Source organism: Mustela nigripes, chromosome 1 (genome assembly GCF_022355385.1).
Source record: "Mustela nigripes isolate SB6536 chromosome 1, MUSNIG.SB6536, whole genome shotgun sequence".
In the NCBI taxonomy this organism is placed as follows: domain Eukaryota; kingdom Metazoa; phylum Chordata; class Mammalia; order Carnivora; family Mustelidae; genus Mustela; species Mustela nigripes.
The window spans coordinates 91049584-91062650 of NC_081557.1; the positions used below are offsets into that span (position 1 = coordinate 91049584).

At 47.0% G+C, this 13067-nt stretch overlaps 1 protein-coding gene across 2 annotated transcripts; it reads right to left on the reverse strand.

Moving 5' to 3' along the window:
• Nucleotides 1-1013: 1013 nt before the first annotated feature.
• LOC132027477 (T-cell surface glycoprotein CD3 epsilon chain) lies at nucleotides 1014-12097 on the reverse strand. Of its 2 annotated transcripts, XM_059416312.1 has the most exons (8): nucleotides 12019-12097; nucleotides 11795-11906; nucleotides 9885-9908; nucleotides 8288-8305; nucleotides 4234-4449; nucleotides 3124-3291; nucleotides 2524-2570; nucleotides 1014-1638 (listed from the first exon to the last, which is right to left on the reverse strand). In XM_059416312.1, exons 2-8 carry the CDS (start codon nucleotides 11841-11843, stop codon nucleotides 1582-1584), a joined length of 579 nt encoding a protein of 192 aa, XP_059272295.1. In that variant the 5' UTR covers nucleotides 11844-11906; nucleotides 12019-12097; the 3' UTR covers nucleotides 1014-1581. The 2 variants fall into 2 exon arrangements, with proteins under 2 accessions (XP_059272295.1, XP_059272298.1); XM_059416315.1 differs by lacking the exon at nucleotides 8288-8305.
• Between the last annotated feature and the right edge of the window lie 970 nt (nucleotides 12098-13067).

Consider the following 13067-nt stretch of genomic DNA (forward strand, 5'->3'; position numbering starts at 1 on the left):
GTCTACCATGCAGAGCTGTTGTAAGGATTAAATGAGGTAACACACGGAAAATGCTGAGGTGATTTCTAGAGGCTCGTCAGGGCTCACTAGACGTTAGCTGTTACTGTTTTTCTCACCCTGAACCATACCTCCCCTTCCTGGAACATCGTCAGACGCATGTAGGACAAGAGGGCCAGCCGGCTGGTCAGCAGCTAGTGACGGGCAACATCACCATCTGCTTGTGAGCCTGTGGGGTTGAGTGCACGGCGGGCAGGAAGCACCCTCCAGCAGGGCCAGCAAACCAGCAGCCAAAAGCCCGAGGCTGAGCATGCATGGCACGTGGCAGGCTGCTAACCACGCATGGCCTTTCCGTGGCCGCCACGCGCCTAAATAGCGCTGTGGTCAGCTGGGGAGGTTTCTGGGTGCTGAGAGGGAAAAGGGGGCCCGCTGGGGCTTCTCACAGCTCTGGCCTCCGCTCTGTGCTGGAGGAGCACAGGGTCCCGGGTGGGGACCAGGCCCTGCTACCGGCTCCCACAGCCCACATCCGGGCGTGCCAAACCGCAGCCACCTTCTGGCTGCAGGCTGCTGCTTGGCAGCGAGCCGCGCCCCTCCCTCTCCCCTCCCCACTCCCCTGGCCTGGGGCTCAGCCCCGCTTCCTCTCAGCAGCAGCTTGTGGAAATCTAAGTCCCGCCCCACAGCCTCCAAGCTCCCATCCGTCGCCCACACCTGCCTTTGAAGGCTTCTGCTTCTGTCCTCTGTTTTCTGAACTGACCACCTCATCGGAGACCGGTCAATCACTCTCTGCCATCCTTGGTGTTTTTCTCCAACAGAAGTGAGTCAGAGGACCATTTCCCCCCCTTGTCTCTCTCTCTCTTTTTTAATTTATTCCCTAACACCCTCTCGAGAGACAGTGGGAGCTAATGCTGTGAAAACAGGTAGCACTTGCTTGAGGGATCATAGCAGGGCAACTGAGGCAAAGGACATGAGGAAACAAGGCAGCCTCTGAGGGCATCCCAGAAAAGAGGGACAGCAACTCTTTCAGCCCAAATACACTTTATTTCTTTTCTCTCTCAGCTGACAGGGAGCCTAGCGTATTCATGCAAGGGCCTGGGGTAGGAAGTAAGGGGTTAGCTCTGGGCCAGGGTCTGCGAATGCGGCAGGAGCCCTGCCAGAGTTACCCAGTCCATCCCCACAAAGGGGTGCCAAAGAGAGATCTGGAAAAACAGAGAGGTAGACGGAATAGTTAGGGACAGGGGCCATGTTCTGCCCAGGGAAGGGAAAGGAGCAGGGACATTTCCCGCAGGGTAGGAAGGAACAGGTGACGGTGGGGGTGAATGACAGAAATAGTGCCCAGACCAGAGGGCAGTCCGGGTGTGGGTGCGTTATGTCTCACGGGATAATGAGGCAGAGATAGTCTAGGACTGCGTGTCAGCACAGGAGGGAGGATGGAGGAAGCTGGGGACAAGGGTGCACGGTGTGAGTTCTCCAGAAGGCAGAGGAACAATTCTCTTCTGGGGTCCAGGATTTACCCAGGGCACAGGGAGTAGCAGGCCCTGGAGAAGCCAGACCTGGGCCTGGAGGAGGCTGTGTCCTCAGGAGCCGTCAGATGCCTCTCTGATTCAGGCCGGAATACAGGTCCTGCTGGCCTTTCCGGATGGGCTGGGGTGGAACAGAGAGATTGTGGTCAGCAGGGCTGGAGGAAATAGTTCCCAAGAACGGAGGGCCCCCTGGAGATCTAGCTTTAGAGTCCCAGAAAGGACCTGGCACTAGGAGTTAGGAGGCAGGCTCAAATTCTAACCTGAGCCCCCACTGGGGCCAGATATGAACCTGTTACTTTCTGGGAGCCTCAACCTTCCCATCTCAAAAATGGGAATCTCAAGACCCCTTCAAATGCCCCAGGGCATTTGCCAGGATGAAATGAAGTCACTTATATGAAAGTGGCTATCACACGCTCAGTCAATATCTGGGAGTTTGTTCAGGTGTGAAAGTCCTGATATGTAACAACTGGTAGGGCACATACACACACCATCCCACCGAGACAATCACGGAGGTTCCCTGCATGCCAGGCATTAACTCTTTAGTTGTCATATCGAGAGGCAGTCTAGTGGGAGAGAGGCTGTGATGTCTGGCTGTGTGTGTGTGTTTTGGGAGAGGGGGGCAGGAAGCTGGGGGCTATTTACCAATGAAGAACTTTAATATTTTTACAACCCGTGTGTCTGCACCAGTGCATGGAGGGGGGACCTCAGTCCTGAATTGACCATGTTAGAGTGTGTGGATATGGTATTCCCCACACTGTATCCCCGCTAGCGGATAAGCCCCAGAAAGAGGGTGTCACCCCTCCTCCCCAACATGCCTTGGGTGTAGAAGCCACGCAGCCTTGGAAACGGCCCTGCTCTGCTTGGAAGGAGGCAGACGCAGGCACAGCATAGCTTGTCTGGGAGCCCTGAGCGAGGGGCTTCCAAGTGTCCGGCCAGCCAGATAGACTGTCCCGCTGGTCCCCTTCTCTTCTAGAAAGATCCCCTCCCCCTCTCTATCCCTTGGTACCTCATAGTCCGGATTGGGAACAGGTGGTGGCTTCTCCTTGTTTTGTCCTGCAGAGGATGGAGGGGAAGTGATTAGTTCCCCCAAGGGAACACCCATCTGGTGGCCACAAGATCCTGATTTGGGCGGGATGGCAACCCCCTTCGTTCTCTCCTCTAGGCCTCCCTTTCTCCATCTTGGCCACTTCATCTCCTGTTTCCTTTAATCCCCCATCTCTAACCACTTCCATAGTCTTTTTATCATTTTATGACTTTCCTCAGCTCAAAGTCCTTCCATGTGTCCCTATTCTATGGGTAAGGGAAGGGAACAGGCAGAAACTAAGATCCCAGAGTCTCTCTCCCCATAGACTGGGTTGGGGGGGTGGGGTGGAATCGGAATCTCATTACTCCAGAACACCCGCAGCCATCTTGTTAATGTACTTCTTGTATCTCTTTCGGGCAGGATAGAGAGAAGCAATCTGAGATGTGATCCCCTGTGTCCAGAGGTTGGTCACACAGGAAATGTTCTATGGGAGCTGCCTTGAGCTGGCTGTGGACTCGCCACCCATCCTGGCCTAGGCTGGACATCCCCTTTGGCAAGATTCTCTTTCAATTTAACTCTTACCCCTAGTCCTGCCGCCAGCGCCTTTTGCTCTCATCACGGTTGTGGCATTGGCCTTCCTATTCTTGCTCCAGTAATAGACCAGCAGAAGCAAGCCCAGAGTAATGCAGATGTCAGTGACGAGGATTGCAGCCACCGCCATCGGACTCACCTCTATGCAGTTCTTACACACTGCAGGGGACAGAGATATGGGGGAGAGGACGAGAAATCATCAAGCAAAGAAGACACAAGGATGGTAGAGACTAGCAAGGAACAAATAAAGGCGATTCTCCCTTTACTACTCACATGCTTGCCACAGCCAGAGCTGGACCTTTCAATGTTTGTAACACCAAGCAAAGAGTGAAGGTTATGGGGAGAGGCTCTGGAGTCAGACAGTCCTGGGTTCGAGTCCCAGCTCCTTCAGGCACTAGCTTCTGTTTCCCCTTGTATAAAATGGGAATAAGATAGGGGTGCCTGGGTGCTTAAGTGTCTGCCTTCAGCTCAGGTCATGATCCCGGGGTCCTGGGATAGAGCTTGCTTCCCCCTCTCCCTGCCCTGTGCTCATGCTCCCTTGCTCTCAAATAAGTAAGTAAGTAAGTAAGTAAATAAATAAATAAATAAATAAAATCTTAAAAAAAAATGGGAATCAAATAGTACTTAAATCATGGTTGTTGAGAGGATTACATGAAAAAATTCCCTGGCACGTGTTTGGTAAAGTGCTTAAAAATAATGTTAGCTATCATTATTATGCCTTAGTTTAAGACACTATCATAGCAGCTTTGCAAATCCTTCTGCAGAACTGATCTCTGGATAAAGCACCAGATAAACCCATATTGACGTGCCGTAATTCTGGGTTCAATATAATGTAAACGACACAATCCCTTCTCTTGGAAAGCTGTCATTTTAGATCGAGTGTGGTCTGGGCTTTCCCAGTCGACTCCATGTTGGTGTTTAATCCATATTTCAGAAAACACTGATGCTGTGAGGCCCCTGAGAGTCTCAGGATTGAGTATAAGAAAAGCACAAAGATGCCAGGGGACTGTGAGGTACAGTAGGAGAAATGATTGAGAATACCCTCTTGAAATGGCCCTTTCTAGGGTGTCCCATGGTGTATGCTCTGGGGACCTATATTACCTCTTGCTTTCAGGTAGAGAGAGTTCTTCTTCAATTTGTCTGAAAAGCAGGTATAAGAACCACTGTCTTCCACTTCTGAAAATGTATGCATAGTGTACTGCCTTTCATTAGCTCCTTTTATTGCTTCACCATTTTTTTCCCATGTTATACTGTTGGTATCAACCTCCTCAGGGCATGTCAGCACTACCATAGTTCCAGAGATGGAGACTTTATAACCTGGGAAACAGGAGAGAAGAAAAGAGAAATTGGAGAGAGAAACTAGTAAAATTTTGGCAAAGGCAGATTAGGAACAGAAGAACCAACCAGATGCAGAAGGTCATCTGTCGTCCAGGTCGGAGATAGTCTTGTCAAAGGGGAGCTCTGCTGGCTAGGACATATGAAAGAGGGGCTCTGAAGGAGAAGAGGAAGCAGAGAACCTTTGGAAGGTGACTTCAGAGTTTAGGCATGGACCTGGGGGCTTGGGAAGGGGAGGAGGGAAGTAAAGGAAAGCCTAGAAAAGTCCATTTGAGAATATTTCCCAAATAGGAATTAGAAGGACCTCAGTTCTTGGGGATAATCTCTCCCAACCAATTCCTTCTCCTTCGTCCACTCAACAGCACCCTCAAGGCCTACATGAAAGACAGAGAAACTTCGATTTCTCTGGAGGTGAACCTGTTGATTCACCTGAACGCGAGAAAAGGAAAGCACTGTAAGAAAATAACCTTGGCTTAAGTTTAAATTGTAGATAAAAATTTTCAAGTGGGACTAGACATTATCCCCAAGAACCTCCCAAGAAGGCCCATCCTTTGTGGAGCCCCAAGCCTTGAAGGTGAGGTATGCTCATTGAGGCTGTCGAGTTTCATCACATCGAAAGTGCACCAGCATGTGCCCCTTGATCCCAGTCTGTTGAAGCTCAGAAAGTCTTAGAAGCCTGAAGTTGAAAAATTCTAGAAGTCTTCAAGCTCAGCCTCTTACATGAGCAAGAACTGTATTCTGGGTAGACATGAAAGGGTCTTCTCAGAGATAAAGACCTTCACTCACCTTTGCAAGATCTTTGAGCCACTGATTCTTGGCCTTACCTATTTTTCACCATTTGGAAATTCTCGCTGATAATCAAGAGAATCCCTCATAGTGGAGATCAAACACCCTTCTCTTTATTTTACACCACTTTTCTTTTACTGCCCTTGAATTAGGTAAAGGACTGTACTCATTTGAAGGGAATGGCTCTTCCAATAAAAACTGGCTTTATGTTGAACCATCTCCTACATATAATCAACTCTTGATTATTTTGGTTAGAGGGAGGCACTTTTGGTGTGGACAACTGAAATCCACTAGTATAATTTAGGGACCCAGGCACATTCCCCAGAGCAGGCACTGTTGTCCTGGGAGGTGCGGCTGGGGTGCATCCTTGTTTTCTGGAAGACTTGTGGCCAGGACACAGGGTGGCACTAGACATGCTGAGGCCTGGATGTGGCAGCTGGAAGACAGGAGAGGTGGTGATGCTCAGAGACAGCGCTCTCCCCGTTGGGAGCTTTTCGCTACAGAATGCTGTTGCGAACAGAGCACTGGACTGCATCCAAAGCCCTGTGTTTGAATCCCAGATCTGCCTTAGGCTGTGTGTCTGAGGACAAGTCACTGAATTTCTCTGAGCCTCAGTTTATTCATCTGGGAAATGGAGATGAAACACCCACCTCACAGGATATTTGCAAGTATGAGATGGATTATGCTGGCAAAAATGAATGGTACAGGGGCACCTGGGTGGCTCAGCTGGTTGAGCCACTGCCTTTGGCTCAGGTCATGGTCCCAGAGTCCTGGGATCGAGTCCCACATGGGGCTTCCTCTACTCTGCGGGGAGCCTGCTTCTCCTTTTCCCTCAGCCTTTCCCCCTCCTTGTATTCTCTCTTTCTCTGTCAAATAAATAAATAAAATCTTAAAAAAAAAATGAATGGTACATAGCAGATGCTTAAAGAAAAATGTCAGTTACTTTCTTCCTTTCCTTCTTGGAGTCCTGCTATGATGGAGAACAGAACTGAGTTCTGACCCAATTGCTCAGGCCCCTTTCTGGCTGAGATCACACGGGATGGTAAACAAGTCATTCTTCAGATTTATCTATCTGCTAATAATTGGGGGTTGAGTATAACGACATAGGTAGTTGATATTATTTTGACTTAGAAATAATTTTCAATACTGCTATTTCTTGGTGATGTTAAAGAAGCCAGAAATAATAAATAAAACCATTTAAAAGTAAATAGACGGGGTGCTTGGGTGGCTCAGTGGATTAAAGCCTCTGCCTTTGGTTCAGGTCATGATCCCAGGATCCTGGGATTGAGCCCTGCATTGGGCTCTCTGCTTAGCGGGGGGCCTGCTTCCTCTTCTCTCTCTCTCTGCCTGCCTCTCTGCCTACTTGTGATCTCTGTCTGTCAAACAAATAAATGAAATCTTTTTTTTTTTAAAAAGTAAATAGACATTTCACTCTGCTTGGTGTGTTTGTTTGAAAAAGAAATGCAAAGAATGCAAAGAAAATTGCTCAGGAATTTTATCAGCACAGAATTTGGTAGCGAAGCTTAGACATATATGTTCAGATGAGGGCCTGGATGTCTGTGCCTAGAAGTAGTTTGAAATCTCACAAAGACTTGATACACATCCAGAGACAGAGATTCATGATGGTTAAGAAAATGAACTTCAGGAGCACCTGGGTGGCTCAGTGGGTTAAAGCCTCTGCCTTCAGCTCAGGTCATGATCCCAGAGTCCTGGGATGGAGCCCCACATCGGGCTCTCTGCTCAGCAGAGAGCCTGCTTCCCCCTCTTTCTCTGCCTGCCTCTCTGCCTACCTGTGATCTCTCTCTCTCTCTGTGTCAAATAAATAAATAAAATCTAAAAAAAAGAAAAAAAAAAGAAAATGAACTTCAGTATCAACTAAATCTGCGTTTATATTTATCTCGGTGTTTGGACTATTTATTTCTAAACCTTGGTTTCCTTGTCTGTAATATAGGGACATTAGGAGAATTAAATGAGAAATTTCAGGTAAAATATTCAGGGCAATAAATACCTAGAATATGCATGCTTAATAAACTCTACTGCTTATTACCTAGTCGGCATGCTTCCCATATAATAATAATGAAAATTCACCCATTGCTTCTCTATGTCAGATCATGTTCTAAGTGAATCGCTTACTCCATCCTTAACACAACCTTACAAACTAGGTGTCATTATCATTTCCATTTTATACACAGTGATGTTATAGCACAGAAGAGTGAAGTAAATTATTCAGATACTCAACGAATAAGAAGTTGATCCAGGATTCAAGTACGGCTGTCTAGCTTCTTAACCTTACACTACACAGCCTTAGCTCCTCTGCCTAAAATATCCTTCTTTCTAAAATACAAGTTCATCCTTTATTATTATTACTTAGAGAGAGATAGAAAGAGAGAGTGCATGTAAGCAGGGAGGGACCCTGATATAGGCCTCGATCTCATGACCCTGGAGTCATGGCCCAAGTTGAAATCAAGAGTCAGACACTTAACTGACTAAGCCACTACAGCATCCCAAAGCTTATCCTTTAACACTCAGCTCAAGAATAACCTGTGGGGAGGCTTTCCCAGCCCTCCTCCGAAGAGCTGTCCACTGCTATTTTTATAGCTTGTTTTACCTGTGTCACAGCACACAACACACTGTGTTATCGATTATTTGTCTCTTGCACAAGACCATCAGCTTCTTGAAGAAAGGGAATTAGTGATCACTTACTCATTCAAAAAATGTTTGCTGGGCACCTACTATGTGCCAGGCCCTGGGCCAGGTAAATAAGACGCCATCTGTGCCCTCAATGAACTCGTGATTTGCATGAAAATTCAGTGGTGAACTCCCACTCACACCCACATTTGTTTTCTTCCCTGAAAGCATGCTCAGGGATCCATGATAGAGACAGACATAGGCACATTTCATACAGATCCTACCGATAGACAATTGTATTTTTCCTCTGGTAGTTCTGGTTCTCAGTGTTTATTACTATGATTGTCCTCCATACCATTTTGTTCCACATTTGAAAAGGGATGGTGTAGAGTGAAAATCCTCTTACCGGAAGTTCTCTCTGTATCTTAAAAGGAAATGATAAGTCACTATTAGCTACACTTGTGTCAGCTCTTGAGACCAGATCCTGCTCCCTTGGGTTAGAACCTTCTGAAACTAATGCAACATTGTGCAGAAAAAAGACTGCATTGTGGCACTGGATCAGCCTGTCAGCAATGTTTATGACAGGTGAAATGATTATGGACAAGTTTATATTAACTTTCAAATTCTCTTACAGTATTAAAATGTGATTTTTTGGGGAGCCTGGCTGGCTCGGTTGAAAGAATGTGGGACTCTTGATCTTGGGGTTGTAAGTTTGAGCCCCACATTGGGTGTGGAGGTTTCTTTAAAAAAAGTCTTGGGGTGCCTCTGTGGCTCAGTGGGTTAAGCCTCTGCCTTCGGCTCGGGTCATAATCTCAGAGTCCTGCGATCGAGCCCCGCATCGGGTTCTTTGCTCAGGCAGGGAGCCTGCTTCCTCCACTTTCTCTGCCTGCCTCTCTGCCTACTTGTGATCTCTGTCTGTCAAATAAATAAATAAAATCTTAAGAAAAAAAATCTTAAAAAATTAGAAAAAATGAAATGTAATTTTCTAAATTAACAAAAAAGAGGAAAATAATGGATCTTCAAATTCCTCCCAGCTGTACAGGAAAAGCCATTTGGGGCCCTACACCCTACCTTAAACAAATAATGGCAATTTACAAAAATGGATCCTAAGTAGTAATTTTGCAATATCAATGATTGCATCATACACCTTAAACTTACATTGTGTTATATGTCAATTACATCTCAATAAACCCAGGGAAACAAGAAGATACTTATTGCATGTAAAGCAATGATGAAGAAAAATCAATTCTAATTGGCAGAAGCATGCAGAAGAGATTAGTTACCCTGAAACACACAAGTGCTCTCGACATAAGGTAGCATTAAAGCATGCTACAGGATAAAAAAGGAAAAAAAAAAAGGATTCTAAAAACATTGCCAGTGGGGCAGTGTCACAGTGTGTAGACGGGCCCGGTAGCCACCTTTAAACACAAAACTGGGTCACTCAGCTCAGAGGAGCTGATTGAGCAGAAAGCCTTCCAATGTTGGGACACTCCTGCCTCTACCTCTCTGATCGGGAAGTCTATCTAGGCCAGGCGTACTCACACTTGTGTGCACATACGAATGTACATGCACACACATCCAGAGCATTTAGACATGTGACTCTAAAAGGTACACCTAGATGATGCCCCAGAGGCTTAGTTCCCACGTCCCCACGCATATGTTCATTCCCTCTACAAAAGCCCACATCAAATACGAAATGCAAACAAAAGAAACTTTTGGCACATTCAACTCAACAGTCTTGATTTTTTTCCTTTTGAATGGTTAAGACTTGTATTTCCTGTGATCTCCATTGCTTATCCTCTTCTGGGCTAGAACTGTATCTCTAGACTGATCGGGAAAAGGCAAAAGAGAACATGAAACTCCTTTTACGGGTGTCTGGAGAAGCTGTGTGTGTGTGTGTGTGTGTGTGTGTGTGTGTGGAGGGTGGTCTTAGAGAAAGCTCCGTTCATAAAAACAAAGAATGCCAGGTTGATTTCATAACAAGGAAAGAAAGCGTATCTTACCTTCTTCCTGCCCCCAAGCTCCAACTAGAAAATTTAAAAAAAAAAAAAAAAAAAAAGGAGTTAGTAAACGTTGTGGGCCCCTGAAATTCCAAGCAGAGAAAGTGATGTGGTTTGGTCTCACCGTTTCTGAACAGCTAGAGTCATTCCCAACCATCCCCTGATCATACTCATTCCTGTACCCCAGGTAAGTGACATGTACTGCCAGGTACGGACCAGGGGTTCCCAATCAGCTGGGACAAAACAAAACAAAGAAGCATCTAGCATTAAACACGAACACTCAATATCTGACACACAGGAGTTAGAAAAAGTTAAGGCTACTTTTTGAGCCACTGGAGAAACAGCAAAAGAATTTTGCAGCCAAGCCTCCATTTTGAAAATCAGACTGTGGAAGAAAAACAAGCTCTCAGTTAGGCACACACGTTGAGATTCTCACTCTGTCTCAGGCTCTGGTTGGCCTGATTGTTCAGTTTTTCCATTTGTTTTCTGCTTGACTCAGAGACGAAGATATCTGATATTCCCCTTACTCATCAAGTAGAGCCTGTGTGTGGAAAAGCCTGGGCTCCTCACTCAGCAATAACTTGGATTCATTGTGATGACCAGTTTCCCTGATGTGGCCTCGAAGTTTTCCGTATACCTGGACCTCCCTTTTACCAACAGCCTCTACATGGAGTGAGGCCCCTCTTCCCGCCCAGCGCCCATCCATTTCCAGAGCAGAGGGGGCACACCTCATGATGCCAGATCTTGAGGGGTGCTTGGGACTTTGATGTCCGGTCTCTCTCTACCTTCCCTACCCCCTCCACCCTGGGAAAGCAGAGTTGATGTTATAAGCCTCTAAGAAAATGCCTGACCACTCCCTGCAGGGGTCACATTCTGCCCCTTGACAAGCTCAGAATGTTTTCCTTGGACCAGTTGCAGATGGAGAAACCCAAGAGCTTGTTATCAATGGGAGTTGTAAGCCCCATCATTCCAGTCCTGCTGAGGTAGAAGTTGCAGGATGCTGGGAGATGTGTGTGAGGCTTCCCTCCTGGGATGCACAGCCAGGCAGTTAGTGGAGACATCGGGGCCCTGGCTCTGACAAAGGAGCCCCAGCAACGGGAGGGTCGCCTTGTCTAAGCTGCTGAAATAAAACCTGAGCCATTTCAGACCATGTAGCCACGTGTAGACAGCCGGTGCTGTTCCCTGGGTCAGCTTTTGCCCTTACTAGCTGTGTGGCTTTAAACAAGTTATTTACTATCTTTGTGTGTCAGTTTCTTTGTCTGTGAAGTAAGGGATGGAACGTTTACCTTCCAAGATGGAGGTAAGAATTCAATTAGTTGACACATGCAAAGAATTTTTTTCTTTATACAATCTCTGGCACTTAATAAACGGCAACTTTTAAAAAAATCTTTTCTCCTATGGGTTGTGGAATTGCTTTTGGTTATTTATCAACTTATACTCTCTCTTGCTTCAAAAGGACTAAATTAATTGAAAGCTCTTGGTCATCAGAAAGGGACTGAGGGTTACGAGGCATGTATAGTCTCAGGGATCAAGGATTCCCCTGCACGGTTCCAGTCCAACTATCTGCTCTCCTTACAAGGAGGGGTGGAGATTAGCTCTTCTAATCTCTTTTATGTCAGTTCTTAAAGCCTGGGTCATTCACTGATGAACGAACTTGTTCTTGGACGCAGAGAGACTTCTCTGCTTTCAAAAGCTATGATCCCAAATGTTTTTCTTTGCTCCCTGAAGACCCTCCTGTGCATCTTTCTCATTAGCCTGCAGTCTTAGATCCCAGAGCCCTAATGTCACACAAAACATTCCTTATATCTTCTGGTAAATGAGCCTCTGTGGGACCACCGGGCAGCATCAAGGTCGGCTGTGAGCCTTCCCACAGTCTGGAAAAATACCACCCTTTCTCCTTTCATCCTACTCACCTAATAAGAGACAGAGTCCCAGAATTCTCCAGAGGTTCCCCGGCTGCATCCTTCTCTCACTCGACGGACCCTTGCTCTACCTAAGATGGCGGAGGCCGGCGGCTTATTACTTCTGAAAAAGAAACCAGAGAGGACTTTCCCAAAACCCCTGCTGAAGGTGAGGACCCTGAGGTCATTGTTCCAACACCGGGATGAAAAAGGGGACCCGTTAGAGGGAGACTCACCATTTTCCGAAGCAGGCGCCTAAGGCTGGGAGGGGAGGCAAGGTTCTGAACCCCACACAGGAAGTGTGGAGGGGCCTCTGGGCCTGTAGGGTTCTACGTCACTTGGAAACGTTCGAGGCAGAGGCAGCCACCTGGGTTGGCTGGGGAGCGATGGGCCCCATATCTTCCCATAGCACAAAAGCGACGGGGCTGTGACAAGACCTAGAGGGAGGATGAGAAATACCTGCAGTTTCACCGTGCGGAGCCTGGCGCGGTGCTAATGCCATGGCTGGGACTCCCTTTGCCAATATCCCGCCCCCCAAAGAAATTGCGACAAGGAGGGGGAGCACTGAATATTTGCTTTTTTTTTTTCTTTTTTATTTATTCATTTGAGAGACAGAGAGACAGACACAGAATGCACAAGCAGGGGAGGGACAGAGGGAGAAGCAGACTCCCCACTGGCCAGGGACCCCCGACACGGGACTGAGTTCCAGGACCCTGAGGTCATGACCTGAGTCGAAGGCAGATGCTCAACCATCTGAGCCACCCAGGTACCCGGATATTTGTTTGTTTGTTTAAAAGATTTTATTTTATTTATTTTTTTAAAGATCTTATTGATTTATTTGAGAGAGTGAAAGGGTGTGAGAAGGCAAGCATGAGCAGGGGAGAGATGCAAAGGGAGAGGGAGAAACAGACTCTCCGCTGAGCAGGAAGCCCACCTCTGGGCCCTAAACCAGGACGCCAGAGCCAGACCTAGACCTGAGCCAAAGGCAGATGCTTAACTGACTGAGCCACCCACGTGCCCCTAAAGATCTTATTTTTAAGTAGTCTCTACACACAATGTGGGGCCTGAACATACAGCCCTGATACCAAGATTTGCCAGCTCCATGGACTGAGCCGGACGGGCGCCCCCTGGCTGTCTTTGTGGTGTGCGCATCATGGAATGGCAAGGTGCAGATGTCTCATTAACAAAGCCCATTGACTTGAAAATACACATTGGCTTAAAACCATGAGATCCCCCCCGCCCTTTCTGGCCTATAATATTTACAAAAATATACATTCCTTTTTAC